This window comes from Melozone crissalis, unplaced genomic scaffold (assembly GCF_028551555.1).
Source record: "Melozone crissalis strain CALT ecotype California unplaced genomic scaffold, PUWL_Pcris_2 ptg000026l_1, whole genome shotgun sequence".
NCBI classification, from domain to species: domain Eukaryota; kingdom Metazoa; phylum Chordata; class Aves; order Passeriformes; family Passerellidae; genus Melozone; species Melozone crissalis.
The window spans coordinates 1,434,615-1,459,610 of record NW_026535804.1 but is presented as its reverse complement, the minus strand read 5'-3'; the positions used below and the strand labels follow the sequence as shown (position 1 = coordinate 1,459,610).

At 39.4% G+C, this 24,996-nt stretch overlaps 1 protein-coding gene across 3 annotated transcripts in view; it reads left to right on the top strand.

Annotated features, from left to right (window-relative positions):
- Positions 1-24,996, top strand: part of LOC128938477 (protoheme IX farnesyltransferase, mitochondrial) — a 96,781-nt gene that overhangs the window by 7,049 nt on the left and 64,736 nt on the right. For all 3 annotated transcript variants that reach the window (XM_054278755.1, XM_054278754.1, XM_054278753.1), the window contains exon 4: positions 3,133-3,257. In XM_054278755.1, coding sequence (XP_054134730.1) covers positions 3,133-3,257 — 125 coding nt within the window. The remainder of the gene's footprint in view (positions 1-3,132; positions 3,258-24,996) is intronic.

Below are 24,996 nucleotides of genomic sequence, written 5' to 3'. Positions count from 1 at the left end.
AAAGAAACCATTACTGTAGTTCATATTTAGCAAAGTATTTTAAAACTGTTTGATGGTAAGAGGTTTTCTGTTCTGTTTGTAATATTGCACTTGAATTTTACATGATTTGGTGCAGATTTGTTTCAAATGATTTCCCCAAGTTTAAGTTTGCTTCAGGAGCGTGGCCTTTATTAATGTGCAGGTTATAATCTGTATCAACACTTTGATGCTCCCAAGCAAACCTGGGTTTACAAAGGACTTGTTGGTTAGATGAGGATCTCTAAATACTGCTGCTACAGTTGGCTTTCTAGAAACTGAAGTGTGAAAACTCAGGAAGGAGTATTTCTTCAGCTTTTGGGAAGCAACTTTCTTTTAAGGGCTATAGAAACTTTTGCAGTAAAGCAGTGAAATTGTTTGTTGAAAAAAAAAGTAAAAATGCATTTGCTTTTCTCCTTCTTTATGTACTGATATATCACCAGTACAGGAGTAGAAGGGAATTCCAGAGCAAGATTGATTTGCTTTGGCTTTCTGTGCTTTTATTTTGGCTTGGCTACTTTTTAATAGTAGGTAAACAAAATATGGCATAATGATTCACATGCTATAAATACGAAAGATTTATATAGGCAGAGCACATTGTGATGAAGTGGAAAAGGAATGTAAAGAACACACTAAACTTTTGGACTGTGTTTTTATGCCAGAAACATTATAATTCACTCTTTGTCACCAATCCATTAGCATTTTCTTTTTCATCTACACTGACGTGGGAGACAAATGTCCTCTGTTAATTTTTGTTAAAGCAAAAAATGTTTAAAAGACTGAAAATAGGGCTTAGGCTGAGATCATAAGTTTAAATCTTGGCTTCTTTTTGAAGAGCGTGTATAATGCCAGCTCCCATCAACAAGTCTTGAAAGGATCGATTCCATCTATTATGCAATAAGGTGAAGTTAATTTGGCCCCTAATGCACTAAACTAACAGGGATTAAAAAACAAACAGAGTCAGTGACCTCATTCCCTTGATGTGATCTCAATTAAATACACTTTTCCTCCATGAGGGAAGTTGAAGAGTAAATTATTGCTTCCACAGTTAAAGAAAATAAACTTTCCAATCCAAAGGGAGCATTTTCCTATTTACTGCTAGTGTGCTGTATTGGAATATCTGGGCGATGAGGAAAGCAGGGGATGCCTGGTGTGCAAACCCTGCCCAAACAAGAAAAAGTACCTGCTTTAGGGAGATGTGGGAGAGGATGTACTGCGGCCTTTTTAAATGAGATCCTGATAAGTCATGCTCAAATGACTGGCTAAAATTAATCTAGAGAAATCAATGGGGACTTTAATTAGTGTTGTAACTGTACAGTGTTAGAATTTCTTTGGGGTCAGGGTAGTGGTAATGTTACACTGACTGTTTGCCAATCCATTCCACCTTTCTTCTCCAGTAAATGAGTTGGTGTTTTCCCCTAATAAATTGGTGTAAAGTGCTCTCTAAGATAAGTTTTAATTAAATTCTTGTCTAGAAGTGAGCGTGTGATTTGTTATGCAAAAAAAATGAATGTAATCACTCTTGGAAATGCAAATGCCACTGTTCACTGTCATTTTCAGTGCATTTTTTGAACTTTCTCAGTTGTACCAATGCATTTCATGTTTTTTTGTGCATTCCTAAGGAGGATTCAAGAGTTTGGAAACTAACATAGTGTTGTAATTATATAATAAATGAGATCTAGTCTTTCAGAATGATCAGTACCTTCATGTTCATTTGTCTGGTGAGGTAGCAGAATCTGTGATTCTTTCAGAGCTGCTCAGAAGGGTGAAGTTTTGTCATAGATCCACTGTATTGTAGAAGTAGCTTGTGAATCCGTAACAAGGCTATATAATTAATACTTATTATAGTATGCATATTATTATTATAATATTCAGCCATCAGTGGATTTTAATACTTAGAGAAAAGTTTTGATGAGCAGCAAGTTTTGTCCATCGTGTTTTCAGGATTAAATCCTAAGGTTCTTAGGCAGGCCCAGTTCTTGAAAAGAGCACTTTTCATGTGCATCCTTACTGGCAGGTCTCTGCCATGACATTTAGTATTTCATCCCAAGTAGTGCTGCTTAATAGATAATCTGGGTATTTTCATTTCAAATAATTTTCAGCAAGATTATTTATTTGTCATTTAACTTCAGACAAAAAGGAGACTTCATAGAAATCAGGAAGATAAGAAAATTTTGATACTTTGATTTGAAGTAGCTGAGGTCTGAAGCATGTAACTACATCAGAACATACTTTAAATACCTTCTGTTTAATAATTAATAATTTCAGATTGTAAGGTTCAAGGTTATGAGCGAGATGTTCCATAAGTGTGCTGACTTTCATAGTATTTGTCATATCATACTATTTCTTGCAAAAAGTTAGGCTTTTGAGACCTATTATTTGGCTAATTACAATACTGGGATTAAAACTTGGGTAATTTTTATTTTAAGGATGTGATTTGCAGTACTGTGCTAAAGTTACAATTTTGCATGACAAAACTGAAATTGATTTTTTATGAACCCACTCAAATTTTGAGGCCATTAAGTGTTGTTGGGTCTCTGTGATGATATAATTGTTCTTTCAGCCCAAAATGGGTGTGTCAAATAGAAGCGGTGGAAACAGAGATTGTGCAGTAAAATTTCTGCAGCTACATGCCCCAAATATCTTTTTGACTCTGCACTGCTTAAATTCCTGCTATAATTTTATATAAAGCATGTATCTCAGTGTGGGATTTTTTTTTACTCTTTTTTCTTCTGCATTAGACTTTGCAGTGATGTGTGAGTTACTGGAACAGATATCTGTCCTGTGCATGTTGTGTAGGGCAATTTGGTCCCATAGGAAATCCATAAAATAGGGAATACAGAGACACAAGTTGTATCCTTACATCTTCTGCTAATGTGCTGCTGCTTTTGGGTTTCTTATTTCATTTCTGGCAGTTCTCCTTCTCATTTTTGATTTCTTTATGTATAGTGTTTGTATTAATTGTATCCAGTTCCTGGAGCTAGTGTGAACCATAAAGATAGCAAAAAGTTAATCTGCACAAGAGTTTTTTCAGGGTTTGAAAGCCATAACTCTAGTGTTATGTACAAAGATGGTTTCTTGTTGATGCTTTGAACTGTGCTCTCACTTGCGTTGCAGCTCTGGTTGTCAGCACCGCGTCCGCTGGCTTTGCCATGGCCCCGGTCCCTTTTGAGCTCACCTGTTTCCTGCTCGCGTCCCTTGGAACTGGCCTGGCATCCTGTGCTGCCAACTCCATCAATCAGGTCAGTCCATCTCTTCATCTGTACAGCAAACCGGTGTCATCCTGGCTTCTGAAACGCTGCCAGGACTGTGACTGGATGGCCGGGAGTGCTGTGCCTTCAGCTGCTGCCTGAGCTCTGAGCTGCTAAAACTGACACCACAAAAGTAATATATGCCTGAGAATTCAAGTGGGGTTGCTAGGCCCAGTTTGTTAGTACAGAATGGAGTTGATGAGGTTTTAAGCCTCCCAATAATAATGTTTATCTTGATAATACCCAAGCCTGGGTCTCTGGAAATGACAGGAAGAACTGGGTAATTGGAGTGTAAGAATAGCCAGTGGGGTTCCAGCCTTATGGGCTAGATTCTTCAGTTGTGTTACTGTATGACCTTATTGGATCTGTCTTAAGAGAGGCTCAGATCCACTTAAAACATCTATAGTGGGACTTCAGTGGGATTTTGTCCAGGCTGGGATCATGGTATCTCCGGCACATCTGCAAAATGAACCGAGAACCTCCATTTTGTGGAAGTTGTCCCATGCCAGAGATGTTCCAAGTGCCTGAACTTGAGCTTCCCTGTGTGTGTCAACAGGCCTGTGGAGCTTGATGCTGATCTTGGCTCTCCTGCACTCAGTTGTGAAGCACAGTGGCTCTTGGGCTCTCCCAAAGGAAAGCCTAACTAGTGAACAGGTTGTAAAACTTGTGGTGCTGAGTGGTGTTTCAAAGTGTAGTAGCTATGGTCGCTTTCGGTTGTAAATGTGGCCTGGAAAAAGAAGGAGCAGCCCAGTGCCACTACTGACAGCACTTCATGGTTTCAGCAACCACTTGTGACCCCTGGAACTCCAGGAATGGAGGTTTCCTGGGATCCACACTCTGGAGTCAACTTGGTTGAGTTGGGCTCTTTGATGTTTATACCTTGTAACACCTCAGTTGTAGGCATGTGGTGTGTTTTTCAGGATTGCACCCACCAACACACATTTTGCTCAGCCTGGAGTAAGTCCTATTTACTGTTTTTACAGGTTTTAGTGTTTCTTTCACTGAGCTTAAAACTGGGGCAGGCAGCTAACTTTGTTTTCTCTGCAAAATGGGAAGGACAATGCATGATGTTTAATTGCTTGGAAATGTTTATGTAGCTTGCCTAACTTGAAAACGCATAAATATCCTTGAAAAATAATTTTAAATAAGTCATGCTATTTTCTGAAGAGTGCATTTAGTTATCATCTACATATTTTTCACACAAAGGCTGGGAAGAAAGGCTGTCATAACTAAGGTGAGGTTTTGCTGGGTTTTGATGCAATTTTGGATGCACCCTTTTTTCCTCCCTTTTTTTCCTTTACTACCTTTTTAATAAGAAAAAATAAATTTATGGGTTATCCTTTGAAATATTTACTGTCATATGTGCCTTCACTTTTGATGTGGATGCTACTGGATGAAGAGAGTTGATGATGGCTTATCTAGAGACTCCTGTGCAACTTGTCTTGAGGTTTTGCTAGATCTTCTGAGAGGTGACATTCCCACACAAGTAACTGATTTTCTTTGTCTTCAGCTTCCATGTATTGCTCATTGTATTTTGTCCCAAAAGCAGGCACTTTTTAAACTCTTGGAAGCCATTTCTTAAACTCTTGAAGTACTCAGAAGTACAGGAATTCTGTGCTGTAATTTGGAATTGGACACTTGGGATAGTAAAGGGAAGTTAAGAGGACGTTAAGAGGAGTTGAGAGGAGTGCAATAACTTTGTACTGGGTCTTGTAATTCACTCTTTACTCACTGCAAGTTACTCCAGCCTCACGGTGTGTCAAACTGCCTTTCACAATTTCAGCTGAACATTTTAAATTTTCACACTCACTCATATTGACCCACTTTCCTGTGTAGAGAGACCTTGAAGGCAGATTACTCCTACTGCAAAAAAAAAAAGGAGCAGAGTTGGTAAGGAAGCAAAAGGAAAGAGCTGTGCTTGGTGATCTGTTGTTTATCAATGGATCCTTTCAGTCGTTGAGTGTCTTTTTCCCGGTGTTGCTGTGTCTGAGCTGGCTGGGAATTTAATTTTCTGTAAATGCTTAAAGCTTGGGTAATCCATCTTGACCGTTGGGAAGGAGCACATTTGACTTGGAACTTCCTTTATTGCTACTTTGCTCTGCCCATTGCTCCCCATACGCATCTACTTCTCTGGCAGCTCATGACTCATGTTTCCCCTGTTGCTCCTCTCTGTCCCTTAGGGACCTTTTTATATGATAACCGTCTTTCCGCTTCCCAAATTGCTATAAATCTGTACATCTTTAAGGGCAACTCATCTTCCCCACTCCTCATTTCTCTGATAAATCTATGTGCACAATTTACAGTCCCCTCCTATGTTGTGGGAAGGTGAAGTGTGAATTGTGTAAGATTCTTCCCTGTGATTTAGGACAGGATATAAGGGGCCTTGTCCCGTGACAATGTACTGAAGATTCTGTAAAATTCATAGAAGTATTGATAGAAACTTGTAAGTGGTCAGGTTCTGAAGTTTGAGGGAGTTTTCCTTTTTTTTTTTTTTTTTCCTCAACTGCTTGATTTTAGCAATCTCATAGGAGCTGAGACAGTTTTGCCCCCAGTGAATTAAGCTGAATTACCTAAGTTGACTTAAGTCCTGGGGTTGGAGCCAGGCCTGTGCTAAGTCATACACAGACACCAAAACATTGTGTTTTATTTCTTTGCTAAGTTGGTCTGAAACAATCTTCTAATTATCACTTCCTCCTTGTTTTCAGATGGTTGAATGCCATACTTTAAAATTATTTTTTCCTGCCTGCAAGAGCCAGAAACTTACAAAACTGTGCTTGCTTAAGTGAGGATCCTTGCCCCACTTCCACTTTTTTTAACAAGAAAAAACAGACCGACGGTGCAGATCAACAACTTCGTAGTTTTTCATTGTTTATAGAAAGACAGTCTGAATATTTATCCAGCTATGTGTTTAGAAAAAAGTTTCACAATTCATAAATTCTAAATTGTGGCGTTGCTTTCCAAGAAAAACAGAAAGAATGCATTTTGATGGTGATTCTGTGAAATTGGACAATGATTTTTAAGGAGCTTGTGATTTATTGTTTTGTGACTTGAGAGTGAAAAAGTTGCATTGGAAAATACAGACAAAAAATAAAAAAGGGAGATGTGGTACCTGCAGAACAGCAAGGTCATTCTAGAGACATTTGTTTAGAAAATGTCAAGAAAAGTATCTTGGTATAATTTATGACAGACAGAAGAGAAACAGAGAAACAGTAGAGAAACAGACTCAGGCTGGTGGAAAATGCTATGAATTCTGTGGATCTGGATAAATATCAGAGGGTCCTTGGGTTTTCCCATGGAGTGTGTTGGGTCTGTGGGCTGTGAGGGAGGAGTCTCCTATGGGAAGGTGCCAGAGAACAGATTGTGCTTTATTTCTCTTGTCCTCCACCGGTGTCTCTGCCTCTGCCTCACTCCTTCCTATCACAATACTTCAGGGTTGTACCTCACACCTAATCCAGCATTGCAGTGCCTCCCAGCGCCGGTGCTCCCTGGTTCTCTTCCACATCATCCAACACCACGTTATGTCCTCCGGCCCTTTGGAACTGTACTACAACATGTCACCACTTCTCAGTCCCACCTGCTAAAACGGCTTTCGTCTTTTTTTCCCTCTCTTCCTAACAGCATTCTTTATTTTTTCCATCATGGAAGTAACTTAAAATTATTTCAGACAGGGGTTCTTTATTGGTAATCTGTCTTTTAAAAATAACCGTTATTTTACAGTAGGTTTTGATTTTAAAAAAATCACTTAATGTATTTACCGAGGAGAGGATTGAGATACATTGTGTCTGTAACATTACTAAGCTAGCCAAAATCTCCAGAAAATCTCATAAGGAGTCAGTCTTATTAGTTGCAGTTACGGTAAGAAAATGGAAATATATTCTGGAGTTTCATCTTGTAAACACTGCATAATAATCTTGAATCAAACAAATGCTTTAGTGTTGTTGCTTATAAGTTACTAATAAATTAAGTAAACCCTTGGCTTTCTGAGTAGTGAAGACTAATTTTGTATCTTCTTTTTTTGCCATACTCCAGGCTGTCATAGAAATGGAGTGGGAGAAATTTATATTAAGTTAGTTAATAATATTTTGCTTTTTCATAGCTCTCTTTTTTGATAATTTTTGAAAGCTCACTCAAGATTCAAGGAGTAGAGGCTTACATTTATATTAGAGAGAAAACATGTCATTTTTGAGACTTCTAAGATAGCCACCTCTGATTTATGGAGAAGGAGATAAAACATGAAGAGATGTTTACAACGCAATACACGGCATTAAAATGTTAAAGAAATGTCGTGCAGGTTTTATATGTCAAGTACATTCTTCTGTAACTGCAGCGTGGTTAAAAAGTGGGAGAGAACTATAAAGATGAAAGCAGGATGTTTAAAGTGGCTTGAATTTAGTAACCAAGAGATAAAATTATGTGCTTGGGTTTGACTGATGGTGCCTTGACAAGGAAGTACACTGGGCTGAATATCTTAGCTGAAGTTAAAGAGCTGAAAATGAGGAATACTGTAAATATGTTATCCAGCATGAGAGAACAAATGTAAGTTAACATCCCTTTAGGATCTGATCTGATGGCTGTGTTTTGCTCCTAAAGTCTCATCTTCTGACAGTGGTGATTCCTTAGAAGCGTAGCTGTAAGGAGTGAGAAGGATGGGTTATTGTTAGATTAGTGGAGTGAAATTTGGGGTTTGAGTTCAGTTACCAGCCCAGGGAACCTGTATGTGATCTTTGGTGTAAGACAAACTAAGAAGGTCATTTGGATGTTGCACAAGGCTGAGTAAAGTAAAAATAGAGCAGCCTTTCCTCCAGCTGTCAATCCACTCACTGGATTATCCTCATTGGAAAAAAAAAAAAAAAGGTCAGGTCTTCTTTTATCTAGTCTAAATCTATTGTCTTTTGTGTTTAGAAACCATCACCTCTTGTCCTGTCAGAACAGGCCTTGCTAAAAATGTCTGTCCTCATCTTACCCATGTTCTTTAAGTATTGAAAGGCTGCAATGAGGATAGAAACTTGTAAGTGGTCAGGTGAACACTCTCACCTTTCCTAGCAGGTCTCCAGAGCAGAGGTGCTCCAGCCCTTGGAGCATCTCCATGGCCTCCTCTGAATTCGCTCCAGCAGCAGCTCCACATCCTTCCTGTGCTGGGACCCCAGAGCTGGAGACAGCTTGCCAGGTGGTGTCTCGCCTGAGCAAGCAGAAGGGCAGAATACCTCCCTTGACCTGCTGCCCAATTAAAAAAAAAAAAAAGAAAAAAAAGTTCTAAGAACTCCTTTACAAGAAAAAAACCCACCACCCCAAGGGTCACAGTAATACATAGAAAGTGGTGGCTAGTGATAGATGCCTGGATTATTGATGAAGTGGAAAATAAAAAATAGCATGATTCTGGTCCCTCTGTTCCCTTTCTTTTTAATCCCAGTAAAGAAATTAAACACAAAAGAAAACAGCAATAGTTCTGTTCCCCAAAACTAGCTGTGTTTTTGGCATTATCTCTGTACCAAACTTCTCTTACCAAATAAGTATTTTATTGAATATCCATGGAGTGGGAACTTTTTATTCTGAAGCTAATGCTATTAATAATGCTCTGCTCCAAGTTGGAGGAGCTGACCCCTGTCAGATCATGCAACCCACATCCACTCAGTGCAGGAGGTTTTTGCTAAGTTAACGCCTCAAAGTTCTTTCTTGCCCAGTTTTGAAATCTCTGAAAATTTATTTTTTTGCTCCTTCCCCTCACAGATAACTGCACTGTCATGTTGGAATGAGAGAACTCGTTTTAAATGCGAACGAGATTTTCTCCATACAACGTATGTAAAAATGATATAGTTGAATGATAGAAGTGATTTAGAAATAGTCCAAAATTACTTTCCAAGGTTTTTGCTTTAGCACATTTCCCCTCCTGCCTCTGGAATGATCCCACTGGCAGGCACTTACTCTTTTCCTGGGAATGACACTTGCAGTGTCAGTCAGCTCAGTCAGGCCACACTCCCACACTCCCAGTTGCTCATTTGGGATTCACACCTGATGGATCTCTGTCTCTCTCTGAAGTCCCTTTGTTTTGACTGAAATGATAGCCTGCAGGAGCTGCCTGGCCTTTCATCTGCCCCCCCTCCCCATTCCCACCAGTGATCAAACAACTGGCAGGAGGGGTTATTAAAACCTGGTGTTGAACTCCACACTTCAGGACTGTCAGTGGCAGAGGCAGCCTGGGATGTAATTTGCAGTGGATAATAAATATAAGAAAAGTCCAACACTGAAAGTCTATCTCATGTCTAAAGTGTGCTGATATATGCTGCTTTGATATTTTAACTGCTAGGCAGTCTTCATTAGTGGTCATTGAAGATCATAACTTAGAGCTCCAACAGATGATTCATAATTGCAACAGTTGGATCAAGTTAGTATGGCGGAATCATTGATTTGGAGTAGGACTAACTCAGCCTGTGAGGATGTATTTCATGAGCAGTGAGAACGATGAGCACTAATGGGAACCAACCTCTGAAGGACTGATAAATTTTAAATGCAAGTATTATCTTTGCAAAGCATGAATCATTTGACCTACAACTGAAGCATGATAGAAGGTCTTAAAAAATACTATAAATTAATGCATATCATTGTTGAAAGCAATTCTCTTTGCTCATGTGCATATTGTGTGAGTATGGTAGGCAAAGAGTCTTAAAGTGGATGGATTCACATGATCCTTAAGGACTTAGACCCCAGTCACTTCTGTGATGTTCAGCAAAGACAATGAAAATGAGTAGAATGACACCTTTGTTACTACTTTCCTGCCCTCTATGGCTCTCACTATTAGCATAAAGCTTCATATTTTAGTAGACTTTGATTCTTACTCTACTAAGTAGAGTTACTACTATATGAGATGCAACTAAGTGTTGCATCTCATATATATTAAAATCCAACAACGACATAAACAGTGGATAAAAAAATGAATTTAGTGTTGTGCCCCCTCTTTTATGGATTGTCCTGCTCCTGATTTGATAAAGACAGTTTTCGGTGGATGCACGAAGTATGTGCCATTGTTAACAGGGCGACTCGCTTTCTCTCCCTGGTTGCATTTCTGATGAGCAGTTGATTTCCTAAATGAACACCAGCAAGGTGGTAGGGTGGTAAAACGGAATTTTTGGAGATGTCAGTGTAGGGACTGCAGTCCCCTTTGTCCTGCTGGACAGAGCAAGGGAAATGGCCTCATGTCCTCTCTTTTCTCTCCATCTGAAACCGTCCTTTCATCTGCACAGGTGTTGATGATAGACACGGGCTGGGAATGAACAGACTCCTGTTTTTCTGAAATACCAATGTGATGGACTGGAACTTTTGGGTGCCAGCTTCAGAAGCTTGTTAACTTCTGTGCATCCAGAGATCCTCGAGATGATGCATTTGGGTGCAACGGGATCATTTGCACCACGCTCACAGGTTCTGTGGAAGTACTGGGTGCAAGCAAGGTAGGGGGTAAGAAAGAAATAATTTATCAAGTGATGAATTGTCAGGAATATTTCAGTGACATGGGGTTCCCTTTAGATCCAATGCCAGATATTCCCCGGAAACCCTGATCACAGGCAGAACAAAGGAATTTCAAAGGGCTGAAATGAGGGAATATGAAGAGAGAACTAGACAAAAGGGAAAACCTAGTGCTTAATGAGATTTATCTGGCCTTTTGATCTATAGGGGTATTGCCTTTATAAGCTTAGAAGAGTGAAAATAACTATTCTTTTTTGCCAATCTATAAGTATATGTTTTGACATTTTCAAATAGTTCAGAATTCCTTTTGCAGTGCAAGTAAAGTACTAAATTCTAACCTTATTAGATAAGTAGTGAAATGTCATTTTCTTTTTGTAATTTAAATGGTGCCATAGTCAACCTGTTTATTGCTTTGAATTAGACTCCTGACAGTTTCAGAAACAGAAATACAGGACCTAGTGTACTGTGCTGTAGGAAAAATAGCATCAATGACTCAGAAGGGTTAAGGAAAATTATTTCCTGATCCCTGAAACAGTCTACTGATACCATTTCTTTGGAGAATAGCATATTGAAGCACAAATCCAGAGCATTCTTGTAGTCCTTTTCCTTTTGAACTATTTTAGGGTTCTCTTCAAATTTCCATAGTTAAAAAATACTACATAAATACCATGAGTTCACATTCTACTTTGTCTTCTTAGGAAAGGACGTATGTGCAGTAAAACCCAGTTAAAGTCCTCTTGCTTTAATTTTCCATGACTTTTGTCTCTCTTAATTTTAAGTTTCACTCTGCTTTGACTTTTAATTTTGTTCCACAGTCTAGTTGGAGGAGTTGACCTGCCTAGGAGAGAGTTGATCATGCTTTGCTGCAAGCCTTGGCTGGAGCAAGCACTCGAATGCTCATTTATATGGGCTGCAAGAGGTTTAGTTGTCCTGTGTGGCTTTTGACTTATTTTTGCTAAAGCTGCAAGGCTTTACAGGAAGGTGTAGTGCAATATTTGCTTTTCTGACCTGATCTGGCGCAGCTTGGGACAGGCAGGTGCCCTAGTCATCCCTTTCTCTGCTGTAGCTTGTAATAGAGAGAAGTTAAAGGAGGTACCTGTAGGATATGAGAAGATGGACAGGGAGGGTCTTGGCACACCTTGTAATAGGAAAGAGGGATTATAGTATTGGTATGAAAGGAAAGCTGAAGTAAATTGTATTTTAGAAAATTTTTATTTGTAGTGTTAAATAGCCATTTGCCACTAAGTGGCTTTTTAAGAGGATTCTTTGCATAAGCTCTTTAATGAACAAGTGAACCACAGCTCTGGGCAGTAATCCATTTCTTCTGGCTTTTATGAGGTCTGTATGGAAACTGAAGGAGGAGGTTAGTGTTCAATACCAAAATCATTAGGTACATCATCCAGATTGGAAAGCTCAGGACATGTTGGAAGTATTATTAAACTAGGACAAGAAATAAAATGGGACATGTGGATGGAGATGTAAGAGTTGTAGCAGCTTAATAATATAAGCTTTGACTTTAAACCAGACATGTCTGCAAATCTCGGAGGTTTGGTATTCTTAGGTCACTAAAGGCTAACTCTGCCTGGATCTGTATAGATTATGTAAATTTTTGAAGTAAACCAGACTTCTAGAAGATGAAAATCTATCCCTATAATTCTTCTTTTAAGACTTCTTATTACAGTCAAGATTTATGTTGGTGCTCCCAACAGAGACATGACAATCTGTTGTAACTTCAGAGAGTACTATAAAGGTGCTGGCATTTCAGAGCAGGCTGGATTGTTTGGCCTCAGTCTAATTTTTATGTTCTGAAGTTAGATACTTTTAAAAATAATAACCTTTTACAAGCTGCTTAAAGGCTTGGAATGCCTTGTGTTTATTAAAGGGCATTAAAAGCAAAATATTATCTTTGAAGGGCATCCATTATAAAAGTGTTTATCTGAAATGGCCTTAGGCAGCAAGGGAGCAGAATTGGTAATAGAAAATAAAGTTACAATGAAGGGAAGTCTATGCTATATTCCTCTTGTGCTGGTTATGGCCTGATTGCCAAAGTTTTTTTACCATGGCTCTTGGCCTCTTGCTGGCAGCAGAGTGTGCAGCAGAGCCAGCCCTGCTTCAGGCAGGCTCCTTCTTCTCAGCTGAGTTTTGCTCAATGAGGAAGGTTCCTGTTGGTGTGAGGGTAAGCAGCAGAGCTGGGTTTGGAAGGGACAAGCGGAGAATATCACCTGGCAGAGATCCAGCTGTAATGGGGAGATGTTGAACTGTGATCTTTGTGTTGAGTTCACGTTCTTCATCCCTGATTAAAGTCTTCAGGGCAAGGACCACTCCTTGTGGAAATAATTCGTGTCTCCCCTGTAAAATGACAGTTGACTTCAACTCCCTGCTGATCTGGATGTTTCTAAAGTTTCTTTTGAAGTGGGGCCAAGAGGTGATGGAGAGGCTTATGAGCAGTGCAAGTTTTGTAGGGAGATTTCAAGCATTTTATTGGAGTTACTGCTAGAGTCAGAGAAAATTAATAACCTGTAAAGCACAAACTTTGTTGAAGTCATCATGCAGATGTAATTCCATAGCTCTAGTCATATCTGGGATTAACTTGGACTAGGGTAGAAGTAGAGTTGGTTTTGTGTCAGGACTGTGCAAAAATAAATCAATAGTATTATTACAATGTCATAATTATTACAATGTCATAATTCTGAGTAGAATTGAGTAGGTGACAGTGGGGCAGAGTGTTATGAAGGGCTGTAAAAACACAACTGGTTGGGAGAAGATGTTTAGGAGATGGTTATTTAGTGTCTCTTGAAAACAAGAACGAGAAAATTTAGGAAAAGGCAAGTTAGAAATGAACAAAAGAGTGTGGTTTGGTGCTGAACAGGCTTCCTGGGGAATGGTCATGGCCCCGAGACTGCCAGAGCTCCAGGAGGGTTAGGACAACATCTCAGGCATGGAGTGGGATTGTTGGGGTGTTTGTGCAGGGCCAGGGCTCCATGATTCTTGTGTCCCTTTCTACTCAGGATATTCTGTGACTGTGGTTCTTCAAACAGTGCAGTTACAGTGCAGCTCCTCGCTCCAAGAGGTTTGGATGTTCAAGGTTTTGGTGATGGTGCTTATGTCTCATTTGATATCTTTGTGATTTGCTTTGTTTACTTTTCATTTTCAATTTTGCTACTGACCACTTGAATTACATTGAGACATAAAAATTGAGCACAAGTTATAGAAAAAAAATCCCTAACGACCAGAAACTGAAACCCTCAACACATCCCATCCCTAACAAGATGCTACTGAAAATTAAAGGTAATGGACAGCAAATAGCTTTTCTATCCAAAAGTCCAGCCACTGCAGTCACTTTACTCTCAAAATCTTTACTTCTGCTGCTGTCACTGCTAACCTTTTGTTAGGTTGGCTTGGAAAACTGTAACATTTTAAGTCTGGATTTTGCTGCAAGGGCTTGGGTGGCTTTTTTTGTCTCTTCTATTACAGGTTGTGCAACTTTTTGTTGGTTTTTTTGTGGTTAAAAAGAGAGGAAGGAAAGGCTGATTACAAAAGGCTGATTTGTCCCAAAGAGATAAATAGAATAAAGAGCCAAGTGCTTAACTGCTTTGAAATGAAACATACTTATCACAAATGGCTCTTTATGTTGCTGGAGAATGTGAAGAAGTGTTGCTTGGGGATGCTTTTGGAAGATCTGCCCTATTCAGTGAGATCTAGAGCAGAAGGAATGAGTTGAAATTATCAGTTACATCTAAAAGTAGGCTTTGTCTCTGTTTCACGTTTAATTCTCTGTTACTGCTGAGAATATAAACTTTTAACCGTGCTTCAGGCACATGCTTCAGGCAGTCATGGTAAAAGCTTACTGTTTGCCACTCATTCCAAGAGGAGCTGTCCATAGGGGCCAAAATTGCGGAGTATTTCTTTAAGGCACTCTCTCCATGGATCAGTCTGTTCTGGTGCTGCTTTAGAGATAGAGATTCTGTGTGTAATTGTGACTGCCTGCAACACTTTCAAAGAAACCCCTCAAATAATTTATCCCATGACCTATTAATTGTATGATTTTGTGGACTTTGAATTTGCAGCTCAAGTGCAGAAGACTTTTTTTTTCTATGTCTCCAGACACTGGAGATATACTGGACACATATTCTTGGATATATTTTTTTAAATGCCTGTGAGTTCTGTGTGAGCATTCTTTCTGCAGGCGACAGTCATTGTATTTCAGAAAGTGGCATTAATTGTGATAATGTACCATGGAGCTCCTCTTTGTGAAATTCAAGTCTTTTTAACATCACCACCTTCAAAGACAATAAAAATTCCAGTCTACATTTATCTATTCCCATGTGAGGAGTTACTGCACTGTATATTGTATCATTCCATATGAAATTCTTCTGCTTAATAGTCTCATTTATACACAGTTGTCTGAGGTCAGTTTTCCATTTTGCAGTTGTCAAACAGCTGTCAAATTAAGAGACCAGATCCCAAAGTTCATTTACATTTTATGCCATTCTTTGGGTGCCTGTTTCATATCTTAATATAACTAATGATTTATCTACATATCTTAGTCTTCTCTCTGCACTTGTTCTTCACAGATGTTCACGTCCTCTCTTTCTTCAAGAGCAGCCCTTAAAATAAAACTTGTGTAACATTTCATTTGGTGAGGTTTAGTTGTACAGCAAAAGGAAGACGGTTCTGCATCTTCAGTGTAGTCAATGAAAATGGAGACAGTTTAAATTCTGCCTCGTATTAATGATAATTTGAATTCTGAACTGAGAAGTAGAACAATAAAAAGAAAGTTTTGAAATGTGCTGCTAGAAATTACAAAAGAGAAAAATCTTCGTTTCATTCATTTATTTTTGGTTTTGGCTAATAATTAGCCCAGCTATTGATTTCCTCCTTTAACTTTAGATTTCTTGTTCTTCAGTAGGAAACCAAAATAAAAAGGGCTTTGTTCAGAAATCATCTTTGTAGTAAAATGTATTCATTTTTCATCATGGGGAATATCAAAGGCTATCACATGAGTGAGAACATAGAGACTGAATTGAATACTATTTGTGGTTTTGTGGTATGATGATTCTTAGGTTGGTGAGTTCCAAGCATAAATTTTTATGGTGAAGATTTAGGGGTTGTTTTCTTATTTATTTCCAGTGGTGTAGTGATCAAAGGAATATCACTACACATGCCATTGATGTCTTACTACAAAGTACTTAAATAGCCCGAGATAGGCATCTATTTTATAAAAATTCCTTAAAGACAGGTAGGACCCTTGGGTGTTAAATGTATACTTTTGAGCTCAGTGTGTTGTCAGGAGAGGAAGGCAAGAGAGGTTGTGTTACAAGCCTCAGCAGTTCTCCGTAGCACTGAGATTTAAAGAGCTGTTTTAAAACGTTGCCTTAAATTATGGTCACCGGGGGAAGTTTGTCTGGGATATGCCGGGCTAGAGAATGTTCCTGTGCCATTTCAACGTCATTCACTAACGTATTCAAGAAGTGTAACTTGATTAACTCTTTCCAGGTTTGGGGGGAAACATTTCTGGTCCACACATGTGTATTTGTAGCTGCTTTCCATTCTGGAAACAGACCGTTTCAAGGCTGTCGATCCTCCTTTGTGCCAGTCGCCTCAAGATGCTGTGCTTTGCTAAGGGAAAGGGAAACAATATCCACACTATTTGCTGCATTTCATAGGCATTTCATAGGCAATTATTAGTCTTTTCAGTTGATGGGATTCGCATTGGGATTGTAATAAAACACAAGTCAATGTGAAATTGGATGCAGACTAGGAGAGAAGATAAAACCAAGTGAAAATTAATGGCAGATGTAAAAGTTATTGGTAATAACGTAGTCATCTTCTTACAATCTTTTTCCAAACTATATTTTTATTTCAGCAGATGTCACTTGAAATCTTCAGAGTAAATAATCTCTTTGATTTTGATTATGATCTTCAATAATGAAAGTAGCTTAATTGTGATGGTTCTGACTTATTTATGAACAGGTTCTGATATTTGAGGGCAGCTGCTGAGTTGTTCTGAATGGTAGGATGCAGAGTGCTCCAGTGACCGTCTGTAAGTTTCTTTTAATGGCTTCAGGTACCCCTAGTGTTAACTCCAGAGTCTGCAGAGCATCTCTGAAGCTGGAGATCTGTAATTGTCACAGCTGGGACGTGGGGAGTGGTAGGGCTGATTTGCCTAATGTTCCCTAAGAAAAATTTGGGAAAGCTCAACTTTTTGGTACTTGTTCAGCACTAAGCATAAGCAGCACTTCTATAGGTGACTGCAAAAAGCCTTCCCCATTTGTTTTAAATCATAAGCAAGCTTTGTTTTCTTAGTTTCTTACATAAGAAAGACCATCCCAGGCATGGTCAAGCCAAAGGCTGTCTGGTACAAGGATTCTCTATTCAGCAGGATTCACGGATGACCCTCTGTCTCAGACCCCTTAAGTCTTCTCATTAATCTCTTCCTGGCCCTGTTGCCTGTTGGCAACAATGGAAGGAGGATGCAGAACATGGGAGTTCCTAGAAGGTGAGAATTTCTTCTTGTCCTCCATGAAGCATAACTGGGCAGGTCCCACCCACTCCCCTGGGTGCCTGCAGGGGTAGTGGGAATTCTTGGGGAGTGAGAGCCTAGGTTGGTGCCTCCAGCTCTTCCCTGCTTCTGCGCTCTTGAGGTTCCTTCTCCTTTTCCTTGTCCCTTGAGCTTACCCTGCAACACTTGTTTGGAGTAGAGATGGAAAAGGGTATTTTTCTTTAGAAGGTGAAATTCCATAACAAAATTATATGGTAGTAGATACTTAAGATGTGTATAGACATGAGGGGATAAGTCTCCATCCAGAATACTTTCCAGCAAGTCTTTTGTCAGAGATAGCGATGGTGTCTGTGTGTGCAAAAACTTCCCTCCATGGATTTGTCCAATTCCCCTTTTTAGCGCTGGGAAGGGCAATGGCCACTCACGTCCCAGTTGGTTCTCCATGCCTTTTATGATTTTTGGATATCTCTTGCATTCTTCCTTTCTTGTCCTTTTCCAGGCTGAGGAAGGCTTCTCCCTCTTGGTTCTCCTGTATGGAGCTGTTCTGTACACGTGCTTGTCTTCCTCGCTTCATTTTTGAGCTTCTCTCTGGGAAAGGTGGACCCAAACTGCATTCCCAGAAGGTGGAGGCTCAGATACAGGATAGTGCAGGAGAGCATATCCATTGGTGACCTCGCTGACAGAGCAAAAAAGTGTAAACATCAAAAAAGCTTAGACATGTTAGATAGACTGGCTCTATTAACAACAGTAGAACAAGAGGACACAGTCTCAAGCTGCGTCAAGGGAGATGCAAGTTAGAATTAAGAAGGAAGTATTTTACAGAAAGAGTGGTCAGATACTGGAATCATCTACCCAGTGAGGTGGTGGAGTCATCATCCCTCGAGGAGTTCAAAAAAAGACTGGATGTGGCACTTGCTGCCATGATCTAGTTGAATAGTTAGAATATGGGTTGGACTTGATGATCTTATAGGTCTCTTCCAGCCTTGAATTTCTGTGATTCTGTGATTCTATTTGTTATGGTTAATTACTGAAATTAAAGGTATTAGAGAGGCAGGAGCATTTTTCTCTCATGATTCATTTGGTTTGGCCCTGAAAATCCATGCTACTAACTGGATGCTGGTAAATTTTTTTTGCACAGATCATAAAATTAACAGTAGATTTATATAAAAATGTATAATTTAGAGTGTTCAAATGTTATTTTTATGGCATATTAGGTTGAATTATTTTAATGTAGATGGTTTATTTCAAGGAAACTGTGAAATTGATAAATAAATCTACTCTGTTCCAGTGCTAAACATGTGAAATGTAATCTTCTTGAGTCTTACATCCCCAGGCCCACATCCTTGTGTTTGGATTGGATGTAGGTGCTACTAATGCGTGCAACAGGTGCATGTAATTTAGCTGTGGAACTAGTCAAAATACCTTTAATCAGTTAATGTTAAGTCAAACCATATGTGTCCAGGCTGTTTTTCTCCTGTTCTCTCGTCAATGCTTTTGTGGCTTAGTGTCCTGCATCATCCAGCAGTGGGATGGAGGAAGGACCTGGTTGCTGAAATTTTAATCTTTGTGCTCCAAAGTAACAGCTGTAGATTCTAGGAGTGCACAGTGATCTGTTTCAACTTTTCTGCTTTTATGAAGGCACTGGTTTGGGAAACTGCAGGGTTGTGAGTGATGCCTTGAGCCGCACAAAGACCAGCGTGTTCCTGGGACTGGGGAGCTGTTAAAAATGCTTCAGCATCAGTCTGTGTGAGAAACGTAGCTGAAACTTGAATGTGGAGAGAACAGGATGTTCGTATGGTCAATTGCTTTCAACACCAAGTTTCTGGAATATTTTAAAACAGATGCAGTGAAAACAAAGCATAAATGTCATGGAAGATGGAACCACTCACCAAAAAGGCTTTTCCTGCAGTGGAACTGCTTAGCAACCAGAAAAAAGCTTCAGTGCTTATCCAAGGCGTGGATATATTTTTATGCATCTAAGAGGCAAGTTGCCTTCTCAGTGTGGAATATTAGTTTTGCCAAAGACCATTTCAAATGGCACAGAAACAGATTTGCTGGTGGACTGGTGTAGTGTGAACATCCGACAGCACTGAGAAGTAAGTGGGTCTAGTTTTTCCTTTTTGCCATAGGTGCATTTCTGCTTGAAATTATTTGCGAGGATTTAATTTTTCAGGCAGTGTATTTGGTGTGTGTGTTCCCTGTTAGCTGGTGCTACTGGAGGAGAGGTGTTCAGTGGAGTTGTCTTTCTGGGTGGTCCTTCCAAAGCCGTAATCAGCGTATGCACGGCGGGTGTTGTCAGTGTGGGGCTCAGCGCCACAGATTTGTCATGTAAGATAGCACCCGCCAGAGCATGTGGCCAAGGAGCTGTTCAAGGATCCTGTATATAATTAATAAAACTAACTTTTGAAGTGGCCTTTTTCTTTCATTTTATTGAAACAATTGGGAACATCAAGTTTTCTCTTTGAAGTTTAACTTCATCGGCTGTGCTAGTGGCCTTTATTTCTGTGGATCACAGATTCAAATAAATCAGATGATAGATTTACTCCTGAAATGTTTGTAGAATTTGTTTTCTGGAAAGCTAACCTTAATTAATGTTTAGCTTCATCTTTAGAGTCTCCTCAGCGACTAGGTGCGAGCAAATGCACACAAATAAAACGTTCCTTTTACAGGTATTTAAAATAGCCGTGGTAGTAAGTACAGCATTAAACATAAAAATACTGTCAAAAAACTTTTAAAGGCCATTTTTATACTTTTTTAAAAATCCTATTACTTACAGTATTTTCAAGTCATTAAGTTAATGACTTACTCTTTTTTTCTGTTAATACAGTCTAAAAAGCAAATGTTGGTTACTGTTATTAAACTATTTTTTGGAAAACTAACTATGGAGAAAATATATTAGATGGCATACTTAGGATCAGAGAGATACAAAATCGTAAAATAATTTTGATTAAACAATTACAGGAAAATAGCTTTTGTTGCTGGTTATAGTAAAGAAAAAACAAGCAAACCCAGCAGAAACAAGGCAGAGCTGTACTACAGGGAGTGCGTGCAAGAATATTGGCATTTCTTTTATGCCCCTTGTGAAAAGATTTCATCTTTATTCTCTGCCCTCTGAGAAGACTTCAGCTCTAATGTTCTGGGTAGCAGAAGACATCTGCTCTACTTTCAGCTTTTAAAGCATGCTCAGCACTTAAGTTGGGTAGACAGCAGCACTAATCATGTTAAGCGCCGTCTCCGAAGGCCGGGCGAATGCAGAATTAATGCATTGTTTTAGGTGCGGGGCTGGGGCGCAGGGCAGAGTGTGCAGCTCCCTGCCAGCCTGGAGCTCCCCAAATCTTGTTGGTTACACCTCGAGCAGGAGCCAAGCCGTCAAGGAGCCCCCATTCAAGTGTTTGCCACACCGGGCTCTGGGGTAGTAAATGCTAATTTGGTGTCAATTAGAAAAATGCCAGTGGCGGGGGGCGCTGCAGTTAATCAGAGGTGCTTCTGTTAATTCCTGGCTAGGTGGGCTTATTCCCACTCCCTGTATTTAGTGCATCTTTCACCACTTTGCTTTTTCAGTTTTAAGCAATATCAGTGCATTTCGCTATTTCATCTCTGTTGTAGACATTACTCCAGGTTTACTTTATGCAGTATGTCCTTTAGTCTCCTGATGCAATAAATGGTTGTATGCCCTCTGTTTAACCATTAAATGGCAGTATAACCCTTGTATCTGAGGGTTGTTTATGGTTGTTTTTTGAAATCAATTACAGGATTGAGTGTTAAAAATGCGTGGCAGACTGTGCTACATGAACGTGTGGGTACTCTGCTGAAAATTTACTCCCAAGTGAATCCTGGTTTAAACTTTTATCCTCACCTTAACTTTAAAAAGGTGTAAAATATATGTTGCAGATACATGGTTGCAGTCCGGTGTTTTTGATTTTCTTTTTTTTTTTTTTTAACATTCCTGTGACAACATTGTTTCTCCAAGTTAACCAAGTGTTAACCTCAAAAATGTTAGTTTTATGGGCATTGTTGCCCTCATAAAACAGAAATGAATGGTTAACACTTTAAAGAAAAGTCTGCAGAAGAGAAGGAGTTTGAAATAACATTCAGCTCTGGATTTCTTGACTAATTTAAACTACTGTTATATTTTTGGTTAAAGGTTAATGTTCCTTTAATTGGCCTTTTAATCGGACATCTGTGTTTGGCTGGGGGGGGCTCGCATTGAACAACGTGCCCTTACCATTCCCATTTCTCCCTAGAAATCTCGAGGGATTCTCCAGCCTTTCTGAAGAGTGCTAACAGAACTAATTGCCTCCATGCCTGGAACAGCTTTCTGCCAACAAATAGGATAATATTTTAGAAACTAGCTAAATTCTAGCACTGACTAGAGTTTGAATAGCATGTGTCTGATCTTTCAGATGCTCTTTGTGATGATTTAGAGAAGGGGAATATAGAAGAAACTACTTTTAGTTAGCAAAATAAGATTTTAATAAAAAAAGTAACCTATGTATTTGTTTGTATCATATGAAAGGTCTGAGAATTTTTTTTTATATTTGAAGTTTATTTATGCCTTGTTTAGTTCTCTATTCTCTTGCTCAGAGTAGTGTGTTAGTTCGTTGTATTTGCATATGCTTTAGTCAAAGTCTGTTTGGACACAACTCAGTGAAAGATCTATGCTGCATGTAACAGGCATAGGATTGATCCTACAGAGCTAAATAGGAATATTTTTATGTGCTGCTTGAAAATAGGAGGGCAGTGAACCTCAAAAGGAGACATCTCATAGTGAAAGCATATTTAATTCATCCACCCACTGGCATCACTGCAAACATGGGAATGGCTTTGATTTTATAATTGGAGTAATCAGAAGTGCTAGGAGACAGTCAATTTAATTTTTAAAATTTTTTTTAGATCTCTGAATACTGATGTGCTTGGTGTGTAGCCAATTTCAGTTTCCTGTTGAGAAGTATGTACTGTATTTTCCATTTGATTGTGTAGGCCTTTCTTACATTAATAGAGGACAGAGAAAAGTTGGAAAAGAAATAAAACATGTTAGCAGGGAGTCTCAGTAATTTTGCAATGCCTGAAATAACTTCTAGCTGACTTAATGCTATTTATCTGTTACAGAATAATAATCTCTCTGTAGCTTAACTAAAATGTGAATTAAATCATCGGTTGTCCAAAAAGATGGAAAACTTATGAAAACTCTGTGGTAATTGGTAGAAATAGAGCTTTTAGTTATCAAAAAATATTTTGGGGTGCCTGTGGTTTTATGCCTGGTAAACACCAGGGGCTTTTTGGTTTTGAAAACCTGAATGGTTCTGCTTTGTCTCACAGATTTATAATTTGCATTACGCCTATGCTCTGCATTTCTTATCGGAATAATGATTTGTTTATTCTAGTGAATATGGGGGCCTGTAAAATAAAAAGTTATCTTTAGTGTAATAAATAATAATAGGGAGAAAGATGCAAATCAAAGACCTGGTCTAAAGCTCTTAAAATTTTCCTCCCCACTAACATCAACAAATACAGCTGTATGTGAGTGTTTTTGCCCACACTGAAAATCTGCTTTGTGCCATGTGCGGCTGTGATTTCATCCGACATGTTTGTTCTGTCCATGGCCCTATGTGCCTGACAGTGGCTGCAAGTCCTGCTCCGGGTTAGTTTATTACCAATCCACTACTGTGTAGTGTCTGATTTTTTGCCAGTGCCAGAACAGCCTCCAGGAAGCCACATAAAAGTTCAGTTCCCCTTCCCACGAGTGTTCTTAATATATTCCTAAGTCACATTTCTAATAGTGGTATAAAGCTCCGGCGCTGTGTGGTTTTGGAATTACAGCAGCAAACCACAAAGATAAAAAGCTCCCAGCCCAGATCCTGCCGATCCTGGATGTAAAGCTGACTAGCTTCCCTCCTTTTCTATAGTGGAGAACTTTATAAAGATTCTGTCAAAATAACTTAGGATCACAGTCTAGGTTGTGGAGTGTGGCGGAGGAAGAAGCGATTTCCTGAATAGTTTGGAAAACTTGGTTAAATAACTGCTGTAAGTTGCTGGGGTGTGTTGTCCTCTATTACCTGCGCTGTCAGTGTGCAGAGGCTGCTGGAGGTGCCCACACACCTGTTGCTGTCTGGAGCTGGGGGGGTGCATGTTGTGCTTGCACAAGCTGGATCCAGGCTGGAGCTTCCTTCAAACTGAGAAAACTGCCCTGGATCCAAAATCCAGGGATTTCGGAGAAAAGTCAGGGCTTCTAGCAGTGTTTTCCCTATTTTTGTTAAAATACCCAAACACATTCTGCACGCAGTGCCAGAAACGCTATGTTGTGTATTTAATGTCTGGAGTTTCTCAATACATTTTAAAACTTAAAGTACATTTCAAAATTATTTTTTTGAAATTAACACTTGCTCCTTTTGGGAAAGTGTGCATCTGCTGCTTAAACTTCATCCTGTGCTGCTAGAAAGCCTCTTCTGGAAAAGGTAGCATGGCTTTATTATTTCAGCAGTAAGAAGCAGAAGTTGTTACCTGATCAGGAGAACTTGGCATGTACGATACTACACATTTAGAAAACTCTTATGAACAGTTTTTTTTAAGTACCTAATTTATTTTTATTAATAAATTCATTTTAGAAGTGGGTTTTTATCATGTATATAGTGTCTTTTTAAGACTATGACAGAGCCATACTTTGCAGATGAAATTTGTTTTCTCTTGCCGTGGTACCTCAAGTTGGCACTGCTGTGATCCCCACGGAGCCCACACTGGGGGGAAAGCTGCAGTATCCAATCTTTGGAATTTGTCCTCTCCCATCCCAGATGCCTCTTGCCGAGCTTGCAGCAGGGCAGACACCAGTGTCAGGATGGATTCAGGGATATTTTGCTCTAGCAATGTGAGATCTTGAATCCGTTCTTGTGTATTTTTCTTTGGCAGCCCCATCGCCTTTTGTGGTGACACTGACAACTGTGCAAACCAGCCTTTCTCGTGTGCGTTTTGATACCAGTCACTGATTTAAATCTCTGAGTGAGCGCTGGAGGATGAAAATCATGAGCTGGCTGGGTTAGCATACCAAAGCCGTTGCCCTGCAGGGTGATGATGCCTGTGTCCTGCACCTCCGGTGTTGTGGCAGGGCTGGGGGCCCGGGCACAGGGAATGAGTGCCGGGGAACGTGAGTGAGACACGCTGCTGTGGGCAATTATCCTGCTGTTGGGTGGTGTCAGCTTTTAATTCAAGTTAACAGGGTTCTTGCATGACAGTTGCAAAGTTATATTTAGACCACACTGGTGTATATTGCTTACAGGACTTCATTTTTCTATTTTAGTTTATAGAAGTTCTCATCTTCACATATGGTAACATTTTCTCATTTTCCAGCAATATAGCAGTTTTGACTATTACATTATACAGGATATTATGGATTATGTACTTTTAGTTGGTACTTTTCATAAGAGCCAGGATTTCTGCACTGACTGACTATTTTGAATGGTTAATTTGTGTGTGTTTTTGAGGCTGCTGGGAGGGACAGATTACAGCCAACCCTTAAATCATAGGTAGCTCCATACAGAATGAAGTACACAGCTTCAAATTAACCATGTTAATTATCAGCTTCAGAAGAGAAAGTTCTTTCGTCTGTGATCTGACTTCTTTTTTAAAGTATGTTTTCTTATGTGAGAGATAGTATTTTAATGGATAAAAGATGCACCAAAGTATTTACCATTCAGGCTTCTGTGGTTTTGCTTCACTGGCTGCTCACTGAAACAGGACTGAATTTTAGATGAGAGCTGGGTAGTCACCCAGATTTCT